The 26,017-nt window shown below is 39.3% G+C and overlaps 4 protein-coding genes and 2 pseudogenes across 4 annotated transcripts; all 6 read right to left on the minus strand.

Moving 5' to 3' along the window:
* LOC121949102 (olfactory receptor 4E1-like) lies at positions 1-927 on the minus strand (annotated as a pseudogene).
* Positions 928-2,692: 1,765 nt separating this feature from the next.
* Positions 2,693-3,637, minus strand: LOC121949103 (olfactory receptor 6E1-like). Its single transcript, XM_042494703.2, has one exon. The coding sequence runs from the start codon at positions 3,635-3,637 to the stop codon at positions 2,693-2,695; it is 945 nt and encodes a 314-aa protein (XP_042350637.2).
* A 9,092-nt stretch (positions 3,638-12,729) lies between these two features.
* On the minus strand, positions 12,730-13,662 carry LOC121948992 (olfactory receptor 4B13-like). Its single transcript, XM_042494576.2, has one exon. It carries the CDS (start codon positions 13,660-13,662, stop codon positions 12,730-12,732), a length of 933 nt encoding a protein of 310 aa, XP_042350510.2.
* A 2,723-nt stretch (positions 13,663-16,385) lies between these two features.
* On the minus strand, positions 16,386-17,321 carry LOC121949104 (olfactory receptor 6N1-like). The gene has a single exon (XM_042494704.2). The coding sequence runs from the start codon at positions 17,319-17,321 to the stop codon at positions 16,386-16,388; it is 936 nt and encodes a 311-aa protein (XP_042350638.1).
* Positions 17,322-20,035: 2,714 nt separating this feature from the next.
* LOC121949105 (olfactory receptor 10A6-like) lies at positions 20,036-21,013 on the minus strand. The gene has a single exon (XM_088083872.1). It carries the CDS (start codon positions 21,011-21,013, stop codon positions 20,036-20,038), a length of 978 nt encoding a protein of 325 aa, XP_087939998.1.
* Positions 21,014-21,553: 540 nt separating this feature from the next.
* Positions 21,554-22,347, minus strand: LOC148188490 (olfactory receptor 10A3-like; annotated as a pseudogene).
* Between the last annotated feature and the right edge of the window lie 3,670 nt (positions 22,348-26,017).

Raw genomic sequence — 26,017 nt, forward strand, 5'->3', positions numbered from 1 at the left:
CTACAGACATTTACCTCTCAAAAACTCTATTATTCTATTTCTTAGAAGTGTCATTTTGAAACCATATATGAGGGGATTCATGAGTGGAGGAATGAGGAGAAATTCAATCGACATAAAATTTCGTACACTTTGTGACAAGTCCTCTGAGTCAAATATACAGTATATATACAACAGATCTAAAAGCAAACACCCAAAAAAGTAAGTAAACAGCATAAATGTGGCATACATGTTTGCATAAACTTTGTCCTGTTCTCTGTGGATGTTCGGCATGTTCTGATCAGATGTACATAAGACCATATAATAAAAACAAAATGGCCAGAATAGAAAGTATATTTGAAAGCTGGAATAGCAATGTTTACCATGGAGGCAGCACAAGAGAGTTCATTAACCAGCCAATTAACACAGTAGATTTTTGGTATGAGTGAGCCGCATAACCTCGATGTCGATGCTGTGATTGTACCCATGAACACCAAATAAATGGGTATAAGCGAAGCAAAAAATACAAACACGCAAACTCTGTTTAGTCATCACAGAGTGGTACACCAGAGGGCGACATATAGCCACATATCGGTCACAGGCCATTACAGCTAGAAAAAAAAAGTCAGCACAAGCTGAGGAGTGCAACACAAAACCCTGCAAAAGACACCCAGCATAAGAGATGACATGAGTGGTAGACAGAAGAGCAATGAGGAATTTGGGGTAAAAACCTGCTGTTCCGTGAATTCCATTAATACACAGATTACACAAGAAAATATACATAGGCTCATGAAGCTTTTGCTCCACAATGATGGTTATTATGAGAACAGCATTTACTATCCAAATGATCGAGGAACACAGTAAAGTGAGAACAAAGAGAGTGATTCTGTGTTGCACTGTGTAATTTAATCCTGAAAACCTAAAAAATGTTAGTACAGAATCATTATCCATTAAACTATGTCAGCTGGCACAGTTTCATTCATGTAGATGGTCAGTAGTAATATTTCAAACCTCACAATCTGCAGATCATAGAGTGTGACTTACGAGAGGCTGGTTCTTCTGTTTAAATCATCTCTCTGATGAATCAGAATAAGTGGGGAATTCAAGCAGTAGGGGTTGTGGAGAAGGTACTAAAATACGGTTTGTTGGCACACACAGCATTTAGTGATGTAATTCTAAATGCAGTAAACTTGCATATCAGTGTAAGATGTGGAACTTTGAAAGTGACTGTCACTGGGAAAAGGTTTTGTTTTTGATAACTTCGATGCACTTGATAGCAGAGATCCTTATAAATATAAATTTATTGCAACTATGACCTCATTGTAAGACATCGCTTCTGAGGGAAATATTGGCATTGCACTCACATTAATTGCTGAGATCTAGGAATGGAGCAATGTTGCTCAAAAAGGCAGGGAGAGATAAATGAACCGTTGAATGATCACAGATTACAGATTTTTTTTTAACACAAACTGGTAGCCAAATTTATTTGAATGGCAAAGCGAAGACACAAAGTAAAACGATTACCCAAACTCAGTTGCTTCTACGGGTGTGTGATAATGATTTAGTGTTAAAAAGTTAGATTTGGCTGAAAAAATGAAAAGTAGATTAATGAAGCCTGGAGAAGATACGGCCTTAGTTGATAAAGGACTGAAAAACAAATGGCACTGGGTGTGGATTGAAGAAACGGGTGTAGATGGGAAGCCTTTTGGCAGTTGGTGCCACAAAGGAAAGGAGTCGGGCGTTTGTTTCTGCACAGTGTGCTCGAGGAAGCTGTTATATGCCACCAGTGGTAAAAAAGTGCTTTACTGACATGAATTGGACCGTGGTCACAAACCGTGTGCCGTGTGTGCACTCCAGCATACTACAACGTTACCAGTAGCAACAGTTACCGCTGCAACCTCATCATCATTGACTGACTGTTTCCGAACAAAAAATATGTGTCTTAGAGTGAGTTTATTGCAGAGCATGATCTGTCCTTCACACTTTGCCACTTTTCCCATTATTTAATTTTTTAATGTAAAAATCAAATAAAATGACACAAAAAACAACTTTTAGAGCACATTTAATTTGACCCCTGCAAAACATAATAAGATGTTGAGGGACAGCTTTGTGACTTTACTGCAAAATATTTTTTTATGCCTATATGTTGTTTTTTTGTGCGTCTGCTGTGAGAGTAACAACAGTATTCCACTGTCAATAAGTCACTGTTTCAGATGTGATGGTATTTATTACAGAATTTCAGAGTTTATTCAAATGCTGTGTGTACATCAGCTGCCCTTTTTGACTGTGGTCTGTTACTTGACAAATGGTCGCCAAAGCAACAGCCTTTCTTTTTATTACTCTGCTTATATGTGCTGTTTTTCTTTCATGGGGGTAAACTCACTTTTACTTTTTTAAAACTCCACAACTCATGCAAGATAAGCACTGCAATATAAAACAAGGCATAAGTTATTAGGTTCAGATTTATTCAAAACAACAGATGTTTGAAAATCAATTGAAACATTTAAAACATTATTGTGATATAACTTAAAAGTCCTGCTTTCCGTGCCTTAGAGACAGTTTGTTCCTCCTAAACTGCTTTCATTTGTTCTGTCAGTTTTGTGTTTTTCACTGCTCCTGTCACGTTGTCTAAGGATAACAATATTGTTAGACATATTAGGTATTTTTCACAAATCACAAACATATACAAGTTTAATTTTCCTTTGTGCAGACCAGCTCATGACTTCAGTCCAACAACTGAATTTCTACTGCATATAAATCTTTGAATTCTGTTTCTTATTTGTGTTAACTTTAAACCATACATCAGTGGATTGATAATTGGAGGAACAATGAGAAATTCCATTGCTATAAAATTATTTGCGCTTTGTGGTAATGCTTTGGATCCAAAACGCACATACAGCAAATCAAAAAGCAAAGAGCCAACAACTACTGCTAAAGAGAATAAATGTGGCACACATGTCTGCATAAATTTGCTCCTGTTCTCTTTTGATGTCATGCATGTTTTGATCAGATATGCATAAGACCAAGCAACAAACACACAATGGCCAAAATAAAAAGTATAATTAAAAGCTGGAATAATAATGTTTGCTATGGAGGCCGAACAGGCTAGTTTATTTACCAGCCAATTAATACAGTAGATCTTCGGTATGTGTGAGCCGCACAACCTAGATGTTGAAGTTGTTATTGTGCTCATGAACAAAAGGTAAAATGGTATAAGCCAAGCAAAAAACACAAACACACAAATTTTCTGTTTCGTCATCACAGAGTGGTACAACAGAGGGCTACATATAGCCACATATCGGTCATAGGCCATTAGCGCTAGAAGCGAGAAGTCAGCACAAGCTGAGGAGTGCAACACAAAACCCTGCAAAAGACATCCAGCATAAGAGATGACATGAGTGGTAGACAGAAGATCAATGAGGAATTTGGGGTAAAAGCCTGCTGTCCCGTAAAGTCCATTGACGCACAGATTACAGAGGAAGATATACATGGGCTCATGAAGCTTTTTGTCCATAATTATTGTCACAATAATGGTCAAATTTACCACCCAAATTACACAGTAACACAACAGAGTGAGAACAAAGAGACCAATTCTGTAGTTTTGTATCCCACTTAACCCTGACAGAGTAAACATAGTAATTACTGATGTATTATCCATCATAAACCATTACAGTTTGTCATCGTCAGATGTCATTTTAATACTGCATGTAAGAAATTTGCACTACTTACTTGATAGAAGGAAAAAGGTGCCTTTAGCTCTGTGTCCACCCATTCCCTTAGATTGTATGTTCCCAGTTGCTTATATTCTCTCTTAGCAGTAATCATTACTGACGTTGTGAACATGTGACCTCAAACTCTAAATCAGCTCCGTGCCAGATAGATGTGTGTGTGGTCTGCATAATCTAATGATTCAATTATTTAATTACCAACAAAAAACAAATAAATGCAATCTTTAGTTTTATCCCATCTAGATGACTGTCCAGCATTCTGGTCTAATGCCTCATAACAAAAGCTTAATAAGATTGATCTTGTTCGTAACAGAGCTGCCTTCCTTTTTCTTTACTAATGAGGAGCAGTGTGGAGGGGAGCCAGCCTGTCAGGCCCGAGAACAGGTGGTGGTCAAGCACCTTCCCTTTCAGCCTCTGACTAGATGTGTTCTCTTTTTCTAAGACTTTTATTTCTTTTTCCTTTAGTAATTTTATATTTTAGTTCTTCGAGATAGCCCATGACATCAGCTCTTCATTAAAATCATGTATTATGCCCAACAGCTGCATGTGAGGTGAGCCCCTGTCGCTCCCCTTCCCTTGTCAGAGCCACTTAAGTTCAGGCAAATGGAGGGCCCTGTAGAACCGCATCCACGCTTCCCTGTGGCCCGCCTTCATGGACAGCCAGCTAACAATAGTGTTTGCCCTAAGCACCTGCATTTTTTGTTACTGTTGTGACATGAAACCACTGTTAAAACATCTCAGTACAGCTAGCCTAACTTAGCAGATAACTCACCATTAAGCTTTAACAGCAAGTAAACTAATCAGTCCTATCTCCATTCACGCTTTAAACACTAACAGCAGAAGGAGGTAACTGCTTTGGCTCTCCAGTACCTGTAATGATGATAATGATGATGAGGATGAGGATGAGGATGAGGATGACGATGATGATGATGATGACGATGATGATGATGATATGGCGACAGTAACAGTACCTGTTGTAGTATGATGATGTTGATGATGATGGTGACAGTAACAGCACATATTGTTTGTAGTATTGATGTTGTTGATGACGATGATTGAGTGCCAGTAGCTAGACATATTGTAATTCTAGTATTGATTATGAAGATTTTGATGTGTTTAGTAATAGTTTGTATATATTGTACTTGTGTGCTATGTTGCAGCATTGGACTTTATGGTAGCGGTCTTGGTCCTGCATTATTGTGACTGTCATGTCCTGTTGATGGTGATGTGTGCTACACTGGAAATGATTTATGTTATTAGGAGATGTTGTTATTTTGAACACCATCTGAATTATTATAGGCACCATGGAGTTATCGTGGACACTTCTCAATTTGCTCCTGTGGAGCTTGAATTTGCATCGGTGCAAGTCACCTTGAGTACAGATTAATGTCCACTGTTATATGTTTCTGTGTCATATTGTTGTGTTTTTTGTGATTTCATTATGTTTTTACACTTGCTGCACACAAATGGCCATCTGAGACAAATAATAAATTGAACTGAGTTCTGGTGGAAAACCACACAATCTCCCTCCAATTCTGTCAGATTCAGGTTCACTAACTGTCTAGGTGTGAAGGGAGACAGATGCTGCATTGCTTTCCCACTTCCAGAATTCTTTAAAACCCAAAACTCAACTTGAAATAATGTTTATTTTTGTCACACTGTGGCTTTGATTATTCATTTAGACACAAACTACATACCGTTTGGTGCTGCTGTTCAGCAGGAGTGCAGGGGAGGAGAGGAGGGATGCTGAGTTGCCTGTATCTGTTCGCTGGGATTTTTAAAAAGTATTTAAACCCTTGCAGAAAAACTACATGGATTTCACATAAGCAAAAATCCATGTGGTCACATGTGATCGCATGGGAACTACGTGAAACGTGCTTTGCACATGAAATCACGTGATTTTGGTGTTTTTGTGTTAAGCCATGTAAATTCCCATGTGAAACCTATGTCCATTTGTTGTGGATCAGTTGAATGCTTGTGACCAGGGTGTAGATCATTTACAGCCTGACTTTAGCTGTTTACCTCTGATAACTGTAACTGATAAATTTAGGCTTCAAAAATCATAAAAGTCTGGGTAATTTGTAAAGATTATCTTGCTGAACAAAACATGTAAGTATCATAAACCTTTATTTGCCACAGGGCCTATTTTATGCAATAATCCAAAATCCAATAAAAAATCCCATGGGCTTTTTGATGAGGGAATCAGGGAGATGCTAATCTGCCTGTCGGCCTATGAGAAATGTCAAACCTGGACTCTATAATGCCCTTATTGCGCTGATACAATCTTTGACTTGACATGCCTGTATTGTACATACAGTACAGTTACTGATTAATTAATTAATTAATTAACATTAAAAAACATTATGCCTTTGAGCCTCATGAAGATGCAAATGTGATTATGATGCTGTGGATTTGAACCCATCCAACAGTGATAAAGGTGAGGATTAGGAGTATTGAGGTTGTGGTGGTTCTGGCTACAAATGAAATGGATTGGCCGAAGGTTGATGTGCTACATTTTGGAAAGACACCCACTATACTCTAATAATTAATTACTGTCATGATGACCATGGTCACTAGATGCCGCTGTACGATGTGAGCATTTCAAAAACAAGACTGGAAACAAGGCTTTATTGTCTCCTTTTAAATTATTTATATTGCATCATAGGATAACTGTCTAAACCAAGGGCGAAAAATGATTTCACCAGTTTAATTTATGCAGCAAATGTTATTTATGTGCACCTCCCCTTTACATTCATAGCAGGCTACAGTGCGTCTATTATCACAAATTAAATTTTTTTTAATCAAATTTCTTAACCCCAAGGGGATAGCTCAGATTTTTTTTCAATGGGGTTGTATTAGGTACTTATCCATAGTCAGTATATTACATATAATGAATGACAGTTGGCATGCCCCCAGTTTGGAGAAGCTGGCAGGAGTACTGCCATTAAAACTAAGCAATGTCCTCCTGTGGACGGGGTGCAGGAGCAAAACATATTTTAGTCAAGTCAAGTCAAGTCTGTTTTATTTATATAGCCCATTATCACAAAACAAGGTTTGCCTCAGAGGGCTTTACAGTGTACGACATCCCTCTGCCCTTAGACCCTCACATCACCCAAGGAAAAACTCCCCAAAAAGAACCCCTGTAACGGGGAAAAAAAAGAGGAAGAAACCTCAGGAAGAGTGGTAGAGGATAGTGAGGGATCCCTCTTCCAGGACGGACAGACGAGCAATAGATGTCGTAAATAGCAAGTGAAATACAATCATGGCAAAAAAGGAAAGAGAAAGAGAGGGGGGAGAGGGGAGAGGGGGGTACAGAACAATAGAAACAGATGCATGTCATATTACAATAATGGTAGGTGTGAAATTAGTAATTGCTCTAAAGGATGATGTTGATAGAGATGATAACAGTCTCATGCATATGTGAAAGGGAGTTGTCCAAAGGCAAGATCACAGCATCGGCGCAATCCAGGACCAGACCACGATCAGGGCGGCGAGGGGCACAGAATCAGTTCAGCCACAGCACGAAAGCACACAACCAAAGGCAGGGTCGCAGCATCAGCACAGCTATCACCACGGTCAGGCACAGTCAAGGTTACGGCCAGGATCCAGGGAGACTAGGAAACAAGGGAGCAGGAACGCTGCCGGGAGGCAACAGGATTAGCATAGTGCAGTTCAACAGACCCAGGCTCTGTAATCGTGAGAGTACCACATGGCTATTACAGAGCTAAGTTAAGCTTGCAAATGGCAATGCAGTAAACAAACATGCATGATTTCTGATGGCGGCATTGAGAGAAGGAAAGGAGCTCAGCATATCAGAGGAAGTCCCCCAGCAGGTTAAACCTATGTCAGCCTAACTATGGGCTGGTCCAGGCAGCCTGAGCTAGCCCTAATTATAAGCTTTATCAAAGAGGAAGGTCTTAAGTCTACCCTTAAAAGTTGAAACAGTGTCTGCCTCCCTGACCGAAACTGGAAGATGGTTCCATAGGAGAGGAGCGTGCAGGGCTGAAGGCTCTGGTTCCTAACCCACTTTTGAAATTTTGGGAACCACAAGTAACCCTCATGCTTTCAGAGCGCAGTGATCTTGAGGTTGGTAAGGAACTATGAGCTGTGACAGATAGGATGGAGCCTGACCATTTAGAGCTTTGTAAGTAAGGAGGAGGATTTTAAATTCAATCCTGGATATCACAGGGAGCCAGTGCAGAGAAGCTAAAACAGGAGAAATATGATCCCTTTTCTTGCTTCCCGTTAAAACACGAGCAGCAGCGTTCTACACCAGTTGGAGAGACCTAAGAGATTTGTTTGGGCAACCAAATAATAGTTACAGTTATTACATAAGAGTTACAGTAATCCAGCCTAGAGGTGACAAATGCATGTACTAATTTTTCAGCATCTGTTTGGGATAGGATATGTCTAATTTTTGTGATGTTACGCAAGTGAAAGAAAGCCGTCCTTGAAGTTTGTTTTATATGGGAGGCAAAGGATAAATCCTGGTCAAATAAAACTCCGAGGTTCCTTACAGTTGTGCTAGAGGCCAAGGTAATGCCATCTAGAGAAATTAAATTGTTGGAAAAGGAGCTTCTGAGGTGTTTTGGGCCAAGAACAATAACTTCAGTTTTGTCTGAATTCAACATCAGGAAAGTACGGCTCATCCAGGCTTTTACATCTTAAGACATGTTTGAAGTCTAGATAGCTGATCAGTGTCATCTGGTTTCATAGATAGATATAATTGCGTATCATCAAAGCATAACAATGGAAATTTAAGGAATGTTTTCTAATTATGTTGCCTAGAGGAAGCATATATAAAGTGAAAAGGATTGGTCCCAGCACTGAACCTTGTGGCACTCCAAAGCAGACCTTTGTATAAAGCGGAGGGTTGATCATTGATGTGAACAAATTGGGAACGATCTGATAAGTATGACTTAAACCAGGCTAGTGACGTTCCTTTAAGGCCAATTGAGGATTCAAGTCTGTGCAGTAAGATTTGATGGTCAATGGTGTCAAATGCGGCACTGAGATCTAATAGGATTAAAACAGAGACCAGACCTGTGTCAGAAGCGATAAATAAGTCATTATTAATTTTTACTAGTGCCGTCTCTGTGCTATGATGAACTCTAAAGCCTGACTGAAAGTCCTCGAATAAACTGTTGTGTCGGAGAAAGTCACAGAGCTGATGAGCAACCACTCTCAAGGATTTTAGAAATAAAGGGAGATTAGATATCGGTCTATAGTTAGCTAAAATCTCAGGATCGAGAGTGGGCTTCTTTAGAAGAGGTTTAATGACAGCTACTTTAAAAGACTGGGGTACATAACCTGTTAATAAAGACGCATTGATTATATCTAAAAAAAGTTGTCTAATAAAGGTAAAACTTCCTTAAGGAGCTTAGTTGGGATGGGGTCTAGCAGGCATGTTGATGGCTTAGATGCAGAAACCAAAGTATAGAGTTGATGAAGGTCAATGGGGGAGAAATGGTCTAGATAAATTTCGGGCCTTGCTGCCATAATCAGGCTATCTGAGTCCGGGGTCAGGTCAGTTGAGGGTAAGAGGTGATGGATTTTATCTTGAATAGTTATAATTTTATCATTAAAGAAAGTCATAAAGTCGTCACTGCTTAGGGCCGAAGGAATACAGGGCTCTATAGAGCTGTGACTCTGAGTCAACCTGGCTACAGTGTTGAAAAGAAACCTGGGATTGTTTTTGTTTTCCTCAATTAATGATGAATAATAGTTTGCCCTGGCATGGCGGAGGGCCTTCTTATACACTTTAAGACTGTCCAGCCAGACTAAGCGGGACTCTTCCAGTTTGGTAGAATGCCAATGTCTTTAAAATTTTCGCGATGTTTGTTTCAATTTGCGAATCTGGAGGTTAAAACATGGGGCTAATTTGTTTTGTTTCATTATTTTCTTCTTGAAGGGTGCAACAGTGTCGAGATCTGATCGCAGTGAGCCAGTAGTATTATCGATGAGACAGTCAATTTGGGAATGACTTGGTTAGTAGTAGTGTGCTCAGGAGTTGTAAGACATGGTAATGATGTCAAAGCAGAGGGAATTAGTTTCTAAATTTAGCCACTGCTGAGTCAGATAGACATCTAGAAGAGTAGCTCTTACTGAGAGGCTTGTAGTCAAGTAATAAAAAATTAAAAGTTATCAAATAATGGTCAGACAGAGCAGGAATCTCAGGAAAGACTGATAAATCTGCAATATCAATGCCGTATGCAAGGACCAATCGAGGTGTGATTGTAGCGGGTGGGTGGGTTTATGTACACTGACTGAAGCCTATTGAATCCAAAAGTGTGGAGAAAGCAGAACTAAAGGCTGTCACTATTAACATCCATGAATGTTAAAATCCCATTTATAATAATAATTTTGTCTGATTTGAGCACTAAACTTGATATAAGCTCAGAGAACCTGATAGAAATTCAGAGTATGGGCCGGGGGCACGCACACTATGACAAATAGAATTGGCTGTAAAGTTTTCCAGGATGGGTGAGAAAGACTAAGAAAAAGGCTTTCAAATGAATTATAGTTTAACTTGGCCTTAGTGTAAGCTTGAATCAAAATAGCAGCGACTCCCTCCTCGCCAGTGTCCCAAGGCAACATGACTATTTATATGACCAGGAGGAGGATTCATTCAGGCTAACGTACTTTTCAGGACAAAGCCAGGTCTCAGTGAGGCATAATAAATCAATATGGTTATCCGATATTAAATCAGTGACTAAATGAGCCTTGGTTGATAAGGATCTAACGCTCAAGAGTCCTGTGATTAATTCTCCTGTTATGATGCTGTATGACAGGAGATGAGTTAATTTTTATGAGATTTTCATGTACAACTCCCTTTGTTTATTTTAGTATTAAACAAATGAAGTGGTCGGGGGACAGACACACTGTTTTTATAACATTTACATTATGGGTGTGTGACTGTGCTAGAGGAAGCTCATAGAGAAGCGTGTAAGACTGCGACCAAAACCTGGTCCCAACTCTGGTTTGTCATGGCTTTGGGCCTCTAAATAAATCGGCCAGATTCTTAGAGAGGAGAGCTGGCTCCATCCAAAGTGGGATGGATGCCGCCCTTCGATAAGACCAGGTTTAATAAAAGGAGCACCAATTATTAACGAAGCCCACATCATTTGCTGGACACCACCGCGACAACCAGCTGTTGAGTGCTGACATGCCAAACATGTCATCACTGGTCACATTGGGAGGGGTCCAGAGAAGATTACGGTGTCCGACATCGCCTTGGCGTACCACACCACTCTATGTTAATTTTAGTGACCTCTGATTGACGTAACCGGGTGTCATTGCCGCCAACGTGAATAACAATCTTACTGTATTTACGCTAGCCTTAGCCAGCAGCTTCAAATTTGACTGACGCGCCCGCTTCTGGCCCCAGGGATACATTTGACTATGGCCGCTGGTGTCACTAACTTCACGCTTCAAAAATAGAGCTACCAACGACCAGGTTGTGTCCTCGGTCGGTGTGTGGCTGAGAGGGGCATACTTATTTGAAACGTGAAGGGGGTGGGTGGTGTGCTGGCTTCGACTTACTATGCTTCGCCGGGACAGTCACCCAGCCTCCCGGCTGCACGGGGCTGCCGGGACGCTAGCAGAGGCTACGCTATGTCGGGTCTGCACTGCTACAGGCCTGCTAGCTATCGCAGCTACAGAGGGATTATCCACGGTGCGGAGCCGCGCTTCCAGATCGCTAAGCCTCGCCTCCAGCGCAGCAAATAAACTACACTTGTTACAGGTACCACTATCACTGAAGGAGGCAGAGGAGTAACTAAACATCTGACACACTGAGCAGGAGAGAGCAGAAGAGGGAGAGGAGCAGAGAGAAGCCATCGCTAACCAGAGCTAATGCTAACGAAGCTAACTGGCTAACAGTGAGAGAGCGGCTGTGAATACACAGAAAAAACCGCTGAGAGGAGGAGACAGCTGTGAGTGATTAAGTAAAACTTATGTGAGTTTTCAGTCACAGATAGATAAGAGCAGTCGAAGTAAGGAACAAGTTAGAAGATTAGCTGAGGATCGCTTGTAGGAGCAGCTCAGAGACGCTACCAGAGACACAGACAAGATACACCGGAAGTGATGTAACACGCCATCGCAGTACGCCAGCACGCCAGCAGCCAATGCTGATGACACTCAGCTCTTCCTCTCCTTTCCACCTGATGACAGAACGGTCACATTGAGGAAAAAAAAAAGTTTATTTTAATGGTTGTAGAGTCCAGGGATGATGTTTTTCTGCAGGCCAGCCCGGAAGCTAACATTGCACTGGTTCCCTCGTCAAACAGCCCATGGAATTTTTCCATGGGATTTTGGATCATTGCAGAAAATAAGCTCTGTGGCAAACAAAAGTGTCTGATTCTTACACATTTTGTTTAGCAAATACATTTTCACAAATAAACTGCACTTTTATAATTTTTGAAGCCTAAATACAATTATCAGAAGCAGAAGGCTAATGTTAGGCTATAAATAAATTACACAATGGTTGCCTCGCCAACACTACGAGGCTGTGAAGCCGTGTTCAGCGCGGTTCTGCTTTATGGTGTTCTGTCGTCTCATTTAGCAACTTCATAGCAAGACACATAAAATCTTAAGAAGTGGGGTATTTACGGACGTATTTTATCTCATAGAACAAAACATGAAAGTCTCTTAAGCTGTTGTTAACCACAGACCTTATTAAAGGCTCCTAACCAAAAACCAAAAAATATATTTCTATTCAGTTATAGTAACACAAAGTATCAGTTTAAAGCATTGTTTTTCAAAAAAGTCTGTTGGCTTTGACAAAAGCATAGATGGTTAATTAGGTGGATAAAATGTGTTTTGTTGCTGCCCCTGTCCACAGCAGTACATTGGCTAACTTCTGCGGTGATACTCCTGCCTGTTTCTTCAAATGTTTAATGATTGAATGGAATAACTGAATGAGTAACATACCCTACACAGACCCTACAGGCAAAATGTTCATAGGCAATATGACATGAATATAATCAACTTCGTGACTTTGTGAAGTAATTATTTCAAAGAGAGTTTAAGAAAGAGCTTTCAAACATGACAGCATGCTGAAAATGTGTCTTCTTATTTCTGGCAACTTCAGGCCATAAACAAGAGGGTTCAGAAGTGGAGGTATCATCACAAACTCCAATGATAAAATTACGGCAAAAAATGGGTTCAGCTTTTCAACATTAACACGACTTAGGGCAATATCACAAAATGCAGTGATGGAATAGCTGACAAATGTCACAGTGTGTGGTAAGCAGGTTTGCCACACTTTGCTCTTGAATTCTGCTGATCTCTTCTTGCACACAAGTATAAGTCGAAAGTAGGTATACAAGACATAGATCAGGGGCAGAATTATTGTAATTGCAGTTACAAGCAAGCCAACAATATTGTTGATAAAAGTGGTAACGCATGACAGTTTGGCAACATTCCAGATAGCACAGTATACTTTTAAGATCTTGTTGCCACACAAAGGAAGTCTAATCGTTAAATAAAGACATACCCCAACAGAAAAAGCTGGACATATCCAAGCAAAGGCTGCCAACCAACAAACTGTCCGAGGGGCCACCTTGCTGTGATAGTGTAAAGGATCACATACGGCAACGTATCTATCATATGCCATAATGCTCAGGATGGTAAATTCATATGAAGCATAGGTGTAGATAACATAGATCTGAGTGAAACAAGCTGGACGAGAGATCAAATGAGTATCAGACAGAAGGTCCATGAGGAATCTGGGGAAGAAACCAGCAGAACCGTACAGAGAGTTTACAGATAAAAATGCAATAAAAACATACATGGGCTCATGTAGTGTTCTCTTGCGTGATATTACCACTAATAAAAGAAGATTAGCAAATACATTAAAGGCAAACAGCAGGAAGCACAGTGCAAAGGCTGGATAGCGGTACGGTCCTATGTTCACATACATTGTGAGGTTAAAGTGAAACGTTGTGTCATTTTCCATTTTACACACTTGGGATGAAACAGAGATTTAAAGAAAAATCCTTAAACTGTTCTTCTAATAATTTCTTTTAGTATTGTTTCTGTAAATCTAATATTTAGATCCTGTGGAAGACTAATCAGTGACTGTATAATTACATAAAACTATTTTTAAGAAATCACTTAGAAAGCCTGACCTGAGCTTGTTATTTAGCCTCTTTTAGTTTCAAGTTATACCTTCAACAAAATGCTCAGTAGCCGACATGTAGCTGGAGACTCCCTGATGGTGAGTTCATCAGGAGTTGAAGGTCTTTCTTTATTTCATGGTGATACATTGGAGGAATACATTGGAATCTGGTGATTGGCTGACTTCACTGCCATCAAGACAAAGAAAGGCCCACTGGAATGACATTCTAGGTGGCGCTACATTTGCCTGGGAAATCTTTACAGATTCAAATATTTTTTCAAGTGGTATAACTATAAGTTTATTAATCTCTCTCTCTTTGGGGGTTAAAATTTCCCATAGCTTGCAAATTTGCAGTCTGAAAGCTAACCAGTCCTTCTGCTTTTCATCAATATTCATCATTATTCCACTTCATGTGCTTAGATCCGTTAGTTGACACACTGAGGTAAACCCTTTTGTTTTTGGTCGCTGCCACTGGAAATGTTGCTGTTTATTTAAGCTAGGTAACATTGTCCATGTTTGGACTAGCAACAGATGGATTTGCTCAGGAATCCAGGATTAATAGATAGGCTACTGCAGGCTACATCACAGGTGGGGGACTTGAGTCAGACTCAAGCCACAAATTTGAGGATTTGAAACTTGTTTGACCAGTATTGATAAAAGACTCAGCTTAACTTTGATTTGGTATTTATGACTTGAGACTTAACTTAGACTTGAGACAAATGGCTCAAAAGGACTTTTTTTCCATTAAATATTTGCATTTTTTTACATATTATATTGTTTTTGAAGCATGACTGGGGGATGCGCACAAACCTGGCAACCTGAAAGGACATGAGGCAGCTAACAGGGAGGGGGCTGGTCCAGAAACAATAAAATTTGGATTCAAAGATTATGTTGCTGAGTGAACAGAGAACCGCGGTATGCAACATCGAAACCTCATCTATCACTACATGACCCCTAAAGAACGGTACATGAATGTGTCTTTTCAGCTGCTACTGGCTGAACATCAGAATTTCACTGTCACTGACTTGTGACTTGCTTGATCTGAGCAATGACTTGTCTTGTGTGACTTTAGGTAGGGACTCGACTTGACTAGCTTGATTCTCACCACAGTAACTTGAGGATTGCTTGTGACTTGTGTGCGTGTGGCCTAATATTCCCACCCCCTGCTGTACATGCTGTGAGGCAAAGCTTCTCCCTCATTCATTTTCAAGGGCTTCCCAGCAGCTTAAACTACACTTTAATAATTACTAAAAATTGATGATGATGATGATGATCTTTGTGAGTCAATGCTACTCTGCTCATTATCGGCTCACAGCCAGTTGGCTGACTGGCAGTCACAGCAATAACAGTTAAATTTACTTGAAGAAATGCTGACTTTACCACTGTAGATGTCCACTTTTTGTAAAATGAATGCAGTTACTCTGAGAAATATTGTGGAAACTGGTTGTTCCAGTTTCTGTCAGTGTAAGGATGGTAAATATGATTTATATGGTATTTTCTAACCTTCAACCTTAAAGGGATAGTTCATATGTTTTGAAATGGGGTAGTATCAGGTTATTATCCATAGCCAGTCAGTACGTTTACATGATGCCAGAAAAAGTCAAATTATTGTGTTAGTCAACTAAAACTGAATTTTTAAAATACATGTAAGCATGTTAATCTGACTGAAATGGGACTAAATTGAATTTCTAAAATCGGACGATCACACCCAGAGTCAGTGGGTACAAACCCACCTAAAGCAACCAGAACTATCGTCTTTAACAGATTTTAAAAAGAAATTACAGGAAGATTTAACCATACAAATAAATGCTGTATAATAAAACCAAGGACTTGTTCTGTTTTTTTAGAATTTAGCAAAACTATTATGTCCAAAAGTTTCTTATTCTTTCTCAGCTTGAGCTCTTGAAATTGTGTGAAAGTGAAAATGAGGCCTCTTAAAATAAAATGCCAATATGTGTTCTGTGAATGGAAAGCAAATCATCAATTTAGCCTCAGGAAATCGTAATTTGTAATCAAAACAGTCGTGTTTCTGGAAGGTTCTAGTTAATGCGAATTCCCAACAGTTATTAAATGTATTGTCATTTTCTGTATTTAAGGGCTTTATTTATTTATGTCAATTCTAGCATAACCAATATCTTTCCAACATGCTTTTCAGTTGCCCAGCTAAAACCAAAATATTTACATCGGCTGATAATTTTTTTTTACATTCTTATGTGTCAAAAAACATGAAATAGCAGGTTCAGTTGATCATATTATCATTAAAGCCAGTGTACAGTGAGGCAACATACAGTTTAATGTCCACAACATATTTGTATTTTGAGGATTAATTTATTTGAATATCCTGAGAACATAAAATTGTGGCCAATTTATCTTCAGTCATGAAATCCTGTATGACTGTAATCTTCTCTTTTGGATTTATCGTGAATAAATAATTACCAGGTGACTTTTATTAGTATTAAAACACTATTCTCAGCTTCTATAGACTAACATGTTCTCACAGTCTGTATTTATAAAATTCTAGGGAAACAATACGCTGTAGTTTTGGTTCTAACTGATCATTTTTAGGGGAATATTTTATTCCAAGGTATCATCCTTATAATTTGTCTTCTAATTTCTGGTAATTTAAGGCCGTACACAAGAGGATTCAGAACTGGAGGAATGATTACAAACTCCAGTGACAGAATAACAGCCACAAATGGATTAATCTCTTCAAGATTGTACCGGCTCAAGGCAATATCACAAAATGCTGTAATAGAATAAATCACAAATGAAACAACATGTGGCAGGCAGCTCTGCAATACTTTCCCTTTGAATTCTGCTGAGCTTTTCCAGCAAACAACCACAATTTGTAAATAAGTGTACAGGACATAAAAAAGGGGAAGGAAAACTGTAGTTATGGTCAAAAGCATACCCACAACATTGTTGACAACAGTGGTGACACACGATAATTTTACAATATTCCAGTTGGCACAAAACACTTTTTGTATCTCATTGCCACATAAAGGAAGCCTGGCAGACAAATAAATGCAACCTGTAATACCAAAGGCTGGTAAAATCCAAGCCAGTACTACCAATTTAAAAACTGTTTTAGAGGTCATCTTTCTGTGATAATGTAAAGGATTACACACAGCGACGTATCTATCATGTGCCATAATGCCAAGAATGGTTAATTCATAGGAAGCATATGTGTAAATTACATAGATCTGAATGAAACAAGCAGAATGTGAGATCATGTGAGTATCAGACAGAAGGTCCATGAGGAATCTGGGGAAGAAACCAGTCGAACCATACAGAGAGTTGACAGACAAACAAGCGATGAAGACATACATGGGCTCATGTAGAGTTCTCTCTCGAGATATCACCAGTATTATGACAATATTAGCAGACACAATGAAGCTGTAGAGCAGGAGGCAAAAGACAAAGGCTGGGTAGCAGTAGGGTCCAACATTCACAAACATGGTAAGGTTGAAGTAAAAGGAAACAGTACTGTTTTCCATTCCACTTACAATAAATCGGCAACAATTGAATTAGTATTTTTGCCCTTGATGGACAAACTCTCATTCCTGTCTTTGGAAATCAGTGATCTGATTTGACAGACTTTAATGCATCTGTGCAAATGAAAATTTAAGTTTAAGTTGTGTTACAGAATACTTAAGTATCGGCATTTTGATATAATGTCATATAATATTGGTCATACCTACTGTAGGTTAACTATACTCACTGAACTGGTGGTCAGTACTCTTCTACATATTGCTCCTGGTTAGATCTATAGCCACACCACTGGTGTAAGTAATGGGAGGAGTCCTGTGTCTTTTATGTTGTCTGACTGCACATCATCATGATTTTTCTACCTCAGAGAATTGAGACGGTAACACAATCATTCAAAATCGTAATATCATATTACGACTTCATATTGTATGATTTCATGTAAAGATAACTTGATTGACAATAGTTGTGTAAATATTATTTTATAATGCTCTAATTTCCTACCCATAGATACAAATAAAATAGAAAGGATACTTATTTGGATATAACATAGCATATTGTCCATCGTTGCAAAGTAAACTCCACCGTTTCAGAATGAAAAGCCCTCTAGCATTTCATATGTGGTTCATTCATATACTTGGCTTTGACTTTGTCTTGTCATTTTTTACATAGATACCACCAGGTAACAATGCTAGAGAAATGAGAAGCAAAACTTTATTGCAGTTTTTTAAGATTTGTTTTTCTTGTCTAACTTTGACTGTGATCTTTAACTCACAAAGTTTTATCTTTTACCTCGAAATACAGACAACTTACAATTTTTTTTCTGATGCAGGAACACAAAGTACATGAATATTGGTGACCAGCTTGCCATTGACTGAAGTCTTTGCAGTGTGTTCGTGTGCAACAGGACACGACAGGTGGGAGTGTGAGGTGAGTAAAGGTGGATATCCGAATCACTTTGTGGATTCAGATTGATTTGACCTTAAAATACGAAGCCCTCAAAAGCCCTTAAAATACAAAGCCTCGAAGGTCTGTGGTAATATAAACCCATGAAATTTAGCCGGAAATCCTCTGGGGACCAGTGTTGTGCCATCTTGTGTCTGCTCATCAAAAACTGACTGCACCTTGCGGGAGTGTGCACAGTATTAAGTAAAAGCTAAAAGACTTTGTAGTGATTTCTCTGGCAAGCTAAGGTTTAAGACTGATATAGTCTTATTTTATGAGGTCCATCAAAAATGATAAAAAAAACCCCAATCTTTAATGAATCAAACTTCAGTTTTGTACAGCATTAAAATGGTTTTGCGGCCCCTATGGCAGAATGGATAAGCTGTAAACTCATTTCTCAGTTCTTATGCCAAACATTTTAGAACACAGTTTTCTAGAAGCACATCCAGCAATCACAGTGCATTACTTTTGTCACTGACCTTTGGTCTCACCTTGAACATAACCAAACTGTTACAGCGCTAAGCAGAGGATAGCTCTGCTTGTGGGTTGGCAAAGAATGCACATAGCAATAGGAACTAATGTGAAGTGCAGGACACGTCAACATTTTGAAGGCACCTTCCGTCCGTCTGCCTGGCTCATTCTTGTGAATATGATATCTCAAGAGTGCCTTGAGAAAATATCATCAAATTTAGCACAAATAATCACCTGAACTCAAGGATGAACTTACTGAACTGATTTTGGTGGTCATAGGTCAAAGGTCAAGGTCACTTTGACCTTGTCTGTCTCATTCTTCCGACCGCAATATCTCAGGAATTTTTTAAGGTAAAATCTTAAAAGTTGACAGACATACAAGTGGACTCAAAAATAAACTGATTGGGTTTGATGTTCAAAGGTCAAAGTTACTGTGACCTTTCATTCATCTCATTCTTGCGAACACGATATCTCATAAAACATGTTTTTGACTATAACTCAAGAATTCATAGGCTCAAATTTCACACTAATGTCTAACAGTATATAAAAATGAAGTTCACACATTTTAAATCCAAAAGGTTAGGGGTAAACTGTTACATCATAATGTTCTGCAAAAACAAATTTCTGGCCATTGTGCAAAGTTTGCTTTATTATTGTGTGGCTGAGAGTGGATCTGAGAAACATTCAGTAAAACTGAACTGTTTATTCATTGTGTTGACATGAGTTTCAAAGATCAGCTTGAGAATCTAGGCATTTAATACTTCAGTATTTATTGGTAAAAAAATTTAAAAAATACAGAAGCATAAAAAATTAAACATTAACATGTTCATATTATGTTAAATGTAATTGAGTCCTTCTCCTTTACTATAATAATCAAGAAAGTGTCTTTATTAAATGATCCAAAGTCACATTTCCTTTTCTTTGCTTTGTTAACCTTGAAAATATGTAGACATCAAGTGCTAAAGTGCAGAGGTAAATATCAAAAAACTATTCCTCTAGATTGACTTTTACTGATGAGATACAGTATTTGTGAATGGTGTTTTTTGATATATAGCACATTATAAGCATTAGTAGCCTAATGACATAAATCACTTGAATCTCAACTAAAATCAAAGTATGCATGTTAATTTCTTCCTGTTCTAAGCAACAGTCATATGCCATTGTACCATGATGAATATTATCATACAATTATAGTCAAACTGAATTTAAAATATTTGGTTATTAGCCTGGTTCTTATCTTATATATTTTATGTCTTTTGCTTAGACATTATTCATGGCTTTTGTATGGTTTACATCCAATATATAAAAGTTACATGATCATTGTAGACTGTGGTAATATTCTGCCACAATTCTTATTAGTTTTGGGTTTTGCGAATAATATCTCAACAATATGTTTTCTAATTTCTGGTAATTTAAGGCCGTACACAAGAGGATTTAGTAGTGGAGGAATGATAATAAATTCAAGTGACAATATAACAGCCACAAATGGATTTATCTCATCAAGATTTTGTCGGTTTAGGGTGACATCACTAAATGATGTAATAGAAAAAATTGCAAAAGTTATAACATGTGGAAGACAGCTCTGCAGTACTTTCCCCCTGACCTCTGATGACTTTTTCCAACAAGCAATCACAATTCTCAGATAAGTGAACAATATGAAACCAAAGGGAAGGACGGTTATAATTGTGGCCCCCAGTGTAGCACCAACATTGCTCACAGCATTGGAAACACATGATAGTTTTACAATATTCCAGCTGGCACAGTAGACCTTCTGTATATTGTTACCACACAGAGGAATGCTCACGGTCATGTTGATTGTTACTGTAAGGTTACAGGCTGGACAGACCCAAGCAAAAAATGACAATGCGTAGACAGTTTTAGAGTTCATCTTTCTGTGATAATGTAAAGGATGACATACAGCAACATATCTGTCATATGCCATAATGCAGAGAATTGTCAGTTCATAAGAAGCATATGTGTAAATAATAAAGATTTGAGTGAAACAAGCAGGACGAGATATCAAATGAGTATCAGACAGAAGGTCCATGAGGAATCTGGGGAAGAAACCAGCAGAACCGTACAGAGAGTTGACAGATAAAAATGCAATAAAAACATACATGGGCTCATGTAGTGTTCTCTCTCGTATTATTATCAATATCATGGCAAGATTAGCTGTGACAATAAAGCTGTAGAGCAGGAGGCAAAAGACGAAGGCTAGATAACGAAAGTGTCCAATGTTCATGAACATGGTTAGGTTAAAGTAAAATAAGTCAGTGTTGTTTCTCATTCTCTAAAACAAAGGGTCTTGCTATTTACAGAGAAAAAGTCTACATTTATCTCTGCTTTCATGACCTCTTATCACTCTTTAGAAAAATCAGCAGTATTACTGAAAGATACAGGCAGCATCATTGAATATTATGGAAGAAAGTACCCTTTAACCTATTGCAAAATGTATGTTTTGCGCATTGGTTTTGGAGAGATCTATACACAGATAAACCATAACTGTGTGTTCTGGGATGTGTCTAACATCTTTTATCTTGTCCAGCCTGGTACATGTCACCACATTATTTCACCTCTGGAGAATTTGGGAACTTCACTGAAAAAAACTTTCTGAATTTTTTTTTTTTTGCATTTGCATTTACATTTGCATTTACATTTGCACTGGCATTGCTCTAGTAATGGCAGTGTTGGTCTGTTGGTTGGTCTTTCTATTCACACTGAATTTAAAATATTTTGTTATTAGCCTGGTTCTTATCTTATATATTTTATGTCGTTTGCTTAGACATTATTCATGGCTTTTGTATGGTTTACATCCAGTATATAACATTTACATGATCATTGTAGACTGTGATAATATTCTGCCACAATTCTTATTAGTTTTGGGTTTTGCGAATAATATCTCAACAATATGTTTTCTAATTTCTGGTAATTTAAGGCCGTACACAAGAGGATTTAGTAGTGGAGGAATGATAATAAATTCAAGTGACAATATAACAGCCACAAATGGATTTATCTCATCAAGATATTGTCGGTTTAGGGTGACATCACTAAATGATGTAATAGAAAAAATTGCAAAAGTTATAACATGTGGAAGACAGCTCTGCAGTACTTTCCCCATGACCTCTGATGACTTTTTCCAACAAGCAATCACAATTCTCAGATAAGTGAACAATATGAAACCAAAGGGAAGGACGGTTATTGTGGCCCCCAGTGTAGCACCAACATTGCTCACAGCATTGGAAACACATGACAGTTTTACAATATTCCAGCTGGCACAGTAGACCTTCTGTATATTTTTACCACACAGAGGAATGCTCACGGTCATGTTGATTGTTACTGTAAGGTTACAGGCTGGACAGACCCAAGCAAAAAATGACAATGCGTAGACAGTTTTAGAGTTCATCTTTCTGTGATAATGTAAAGGATGACATACAGCAACATATCTGTCATATCTGCAATGAAAACATACATGGGCTCATATCGTGTTTTCTGTTGTATTATTATCACTATTATGGCAAGATAAGCAGTCACAATAAAGCTGTAGAGCAGGAGGCAAAAGAAAAACACCATGTTCATGAACATGGTTAGGTTAAAGTAAAACAGGATAGTGTTGTTTCCCATTCTCTAAATCAAAGGGTCTTGCTGTGTACGGAGAAAAGTCAACATTTATTTTTGTTTTTACAACCTCTTATCACTCTTTAGAAAAATCAGCAGCATTACTGAAACATGCAGGCAGCGTCATCAAATTTTATGGAAAAAAGTACCATTAAACCTATAAAGAAATGTATATTATGCATATTGGTTTTGGAGAGATCTATACACAGATAAACCATAACTGTGTGTTCTGGGATGTGTCTAACATCCTTTATCTTGTCCAGCCTGGTACATGTCACCACATTATTTCACCTCTGAAGAAATTTTGAACTTCACTTAAAAAAAAAACTGGGGTTTTTTTGCATTTGTATTTGCATTTGCATTTGCATTTACATTTACATTTCCACTGGCATTGCTCTAGTGATGGCAGTGTTGGTCTGTTGGTTGGTCTATTCACCATTGATCAAGACTGAAATAACTCAATAACTACTAAATAAATTTCCGTGTGTCCGTCCATCCATTCATCCATTCGTCCATCCATCCATTCATCCATCCATCCATTTTCATCTGCTTATAGGGGCTGGGGTCATGGGGGCAGCAGGCTGAGTAAGGTACTCCAGACATCCCTCTCCCCATTAACACCTTCCAGCTTCTCTGGTGGAACTCCAAGGCATTCCTTGGCCAGATGAGACATAAAATCCAGCCAGCATGTCTTTCCTGGGGCCTCCTACTAGTTGGACGTGCCCAGAAAACCTTGAACAGGAGGCATCCTGATCAGATGCCCGAACCACCTCAACTGGACTTGCTCAACAAGGAGTAGCGGCTCTACTCTAAGCTTCCTCCAGGTGTCTGAGCTCCTCGCCCTATCTCTAAGGCTAAGCCCAGCCACCCTATGCAGGAAAATTGTTTCAGCTGCCTGTATCCACCATCTCATTTTTTCTGTCATTACACAAAGTTCATTAGTTAAGGTGAGGGTTATGACATTGATGGACTGGTAAATATAGATTTTTGGCTTCTGGCTCAGCTCTGCCCACCACGGCGGTCTGGTACAACATTAAGATTACTGCTGATGCCACACTGACACACCTGTCTATGTTATACTCCATTGTACCCTCACTTGCAAACAAGACCCCTAGACACTTGAAGTCTTGCTTTTGGCACTAACACAGTCCAAACCCATCTCAACCCTCTCATCGTAATTCCTTCACACCTGCCTGTAAAGTGCCCCAGTGTATGCTGGAGTTAATGCTGTGTTAGTGGAATAAACCATTTTGTACATTTAGTAGGGGATTAAGTGAAGTGATTGCAGTTATAACTTAAAGAAAAAAAAGTGACAATAAAAAATTTATTTTTATTTCAGGCCCATTAAGAGCCCACCTCCCCACTGGGGCCCTGGGTAGTCACTCCCACTTTTCCCCCCACTACGACGCCCCTGGTGATGACACAAATAGAGTCCCATTATCTGCAAAAAGACAAAGATGAAGGTCTGAGGTCCCCAAATCAGCACCTTGAGATCCTGTCCATAAATCTAACAGACATAATCCATGACAAGGCACAACCCTGATGGAAGCCAACATCGACGTAAAACTAAAGTGAGAACTAAAGCTCTCACTTTAGTTATATGGGGACCACATGGCTGTTTACAATGACCTTCGTACCCCATATTCCTGTTGTGCCTGCCACAGGACACCACAGGGGACATGGTCATAAGTTTTCTCAGAGTCCACAAAACACATGTAGACTGGATAAGCACACTCCCATGAAAGATCTAGCTGCCCAGCAAGGGTAAAGACCCAGTCCACTGTCTAGTTTCATGGCCAGGACGGAATCAGCATTGTTCCTCCGTAATCTGTGCTTACAGTTAGTGTGAGCCTTCTTTCCCACAACCTGGAAAAAACTTTGCCAGTGAGGATGATCGTTGCAATAGCCCCGATAATAGAGCACATCCCACGGTCCCCTCTTTTTTAACAATGGGAACAACCAATGTGGTCTGCCCTCCACAGGCAATGTTCTCGACCTCTCCATGTAACACTGAAAAGGCTTGTCAGCCAAGATAGCCCAACAATGTACAGAGCCTGCAGCTTCACGGGGTGAATCTCATCAACACCTGGTGTCCTGCTGCCAAGGAGTTTTTTTGACTACCTCAGCAACTACTTTTGGTTCATCACATCCTCCACAGAGGATGTGATGGTGGGGTTCAGGAGTTCCTTGAGGAGTTCTTTCCAGCACTTGACAAAATCCCTAGTCCAGGTAAGCAGCTCTCCCCCTTTCCTGAGCATAGCCTTAGACAAGCCCTGCTGTACCTTCCTGAGGCTTGTAACAGTTTGCCAGGACTTCCTTAAGGCCAACCAAAAGTCCTTCTCAATAGCCTCCCCAAACTCCTCACAGACACGTTTTTTTTTTGCACTGGGGACCACTACAGCTTCAGTCCTTCTGGACAGTTTGTCTTCACTGTCCTGTCGCCAGGCTTCTTCTCTGGTATCATCAAGTGGTAAGCACACCTACAGCAAAATCTTCATTTGCCATTCATCTTTCCCAACATCAAGTCATGGCCCTGCTAGTGACTATGCCTACATCACCAACCTCTGGGGCCAACCTCCAGAGAGTTTCACCCATCATCTTTGCAGTGATTCCACCCATCTGCCCTGCCCTTTGATTGTCCTCTAGAGTGACCCCACCCACCTGCCCTATTGTGTGGTGCTCCTCCTGAACTCATTTGCTCCACCACTGTTAGGCCACAGTCTAGCCTCTAGGCTGTCCATCTAAGGTTTCCTGCCTTCCAACCCCCAGCTAACCACTGAGGTCTCCTGCTCCATCTCTGTCCATCTGCAGGCCTTCAGCCAGGAGTTTCCCTCTTCACTGTTTCTCAGTCCCCAGGCCATCAATCTCTTTGTTTCCCTTTGCTTACCTGTGTACCCGTACCTGCCTTTAAGCTAAAATCACTGAACTGTCCCAATCTGCCTCAATTGACTGCGATTGGGTCCTTCCCCTTTTGCCTCACAGTGACACTGGCAGGATGAACCCAGGCTGTCCACTGTGTTACCTGTGGCTTGCGACTCCATCCCCACAGAAAGGCCTAAGGTACTGCTCAGGAAAATTTATGAGTGTTTGCTGTTCTGGCTCCACAATAGTGGAAAGAGTTCCCGCATGGCATCTGGACAGCAGAAACTCCACACATTTTCCATTGCAGACTGAAAACTCATCTGTCTGGACTGTACCTTGGCTAATGAAAGACCCGTTATCTTTTAATGTTTTTAGATCTAACTGCACTTAAGGCTGTTTGGCATATTTGATTGAGCTGATAAATCCTAATTCTTGAAATTAATGGGTTAATTTCACATGATTAAATGCACATTTTTAAGTGGCTTTGGATAAAAGTGACAGCTAAAGTAATCTTGTGTAACATAATATAATATTACAAAGTTAATGAACGTAAACACAGTTGATGTGGGAATATAAATGAAGCATAAAGTGGGCTGATCAACCACAGTACATTGTCTAGTGTTATGGAGATGAATACATTAAAAATGAAAATGAAAAATGTTTATTTATTGATTCATGTTATAAGCAATGGTTCTCAGCACAAATTTCACTTTGTGCCATTAAGTTTGTACTTACAGGAAACACATTTTGACAAGGCATTTTCAATTAAGTTGGTTGTTAAAGTGGAAAACAGTTTATTCCCAACACACAACAT

This window comes from Plectropomus leopardus, chromosome 10 (genome assembly GCF_026936395.1).
Source record: "Plectropomus leopardus strain MGB_pleo_1.0 chromosome 10, ASM2693639v1, whole genome shotgun sequence".
Lineage (NCBI taxonomy): Eukaryota > Metazoa > Chordata > Actinopteri > Perciformes > Serranidae > Plectropomus > Plectropomus leopardus.

What these genes read in the sequence shown, in the direction of transcription:
- LOC121949103 (XM_042494703.2), bottom strand. Translation starts at nt 3,637, where the DNA reads ATGATGGATAATACATCAGTAATTACTATGTTTACTCTGTCAGGGTTA.
- LOC121949105 (XM_088083872.1), bottom strand. Translation starts at nt 21,013, where the DNA reads ATGAGAAACAACACTGACTTATTTTACTTTAACCTAACCATGTTCATG.
- LOC121949104 (XM_042494704.2), bottom strand. Translation starts at nt 17,321, where the DNA reads ATGGAAAACAGTACTGTTTCCTTTTACTTCAACCTTACCATGTTTGTG.
- LOC121948992 (XM_042494576.2), bottom strand. Translation starts at nt 13,662, where the DNA reads ATGGAAAATGACACAACGTTTCACTTTAACCTCACAATGTATGTGAAC.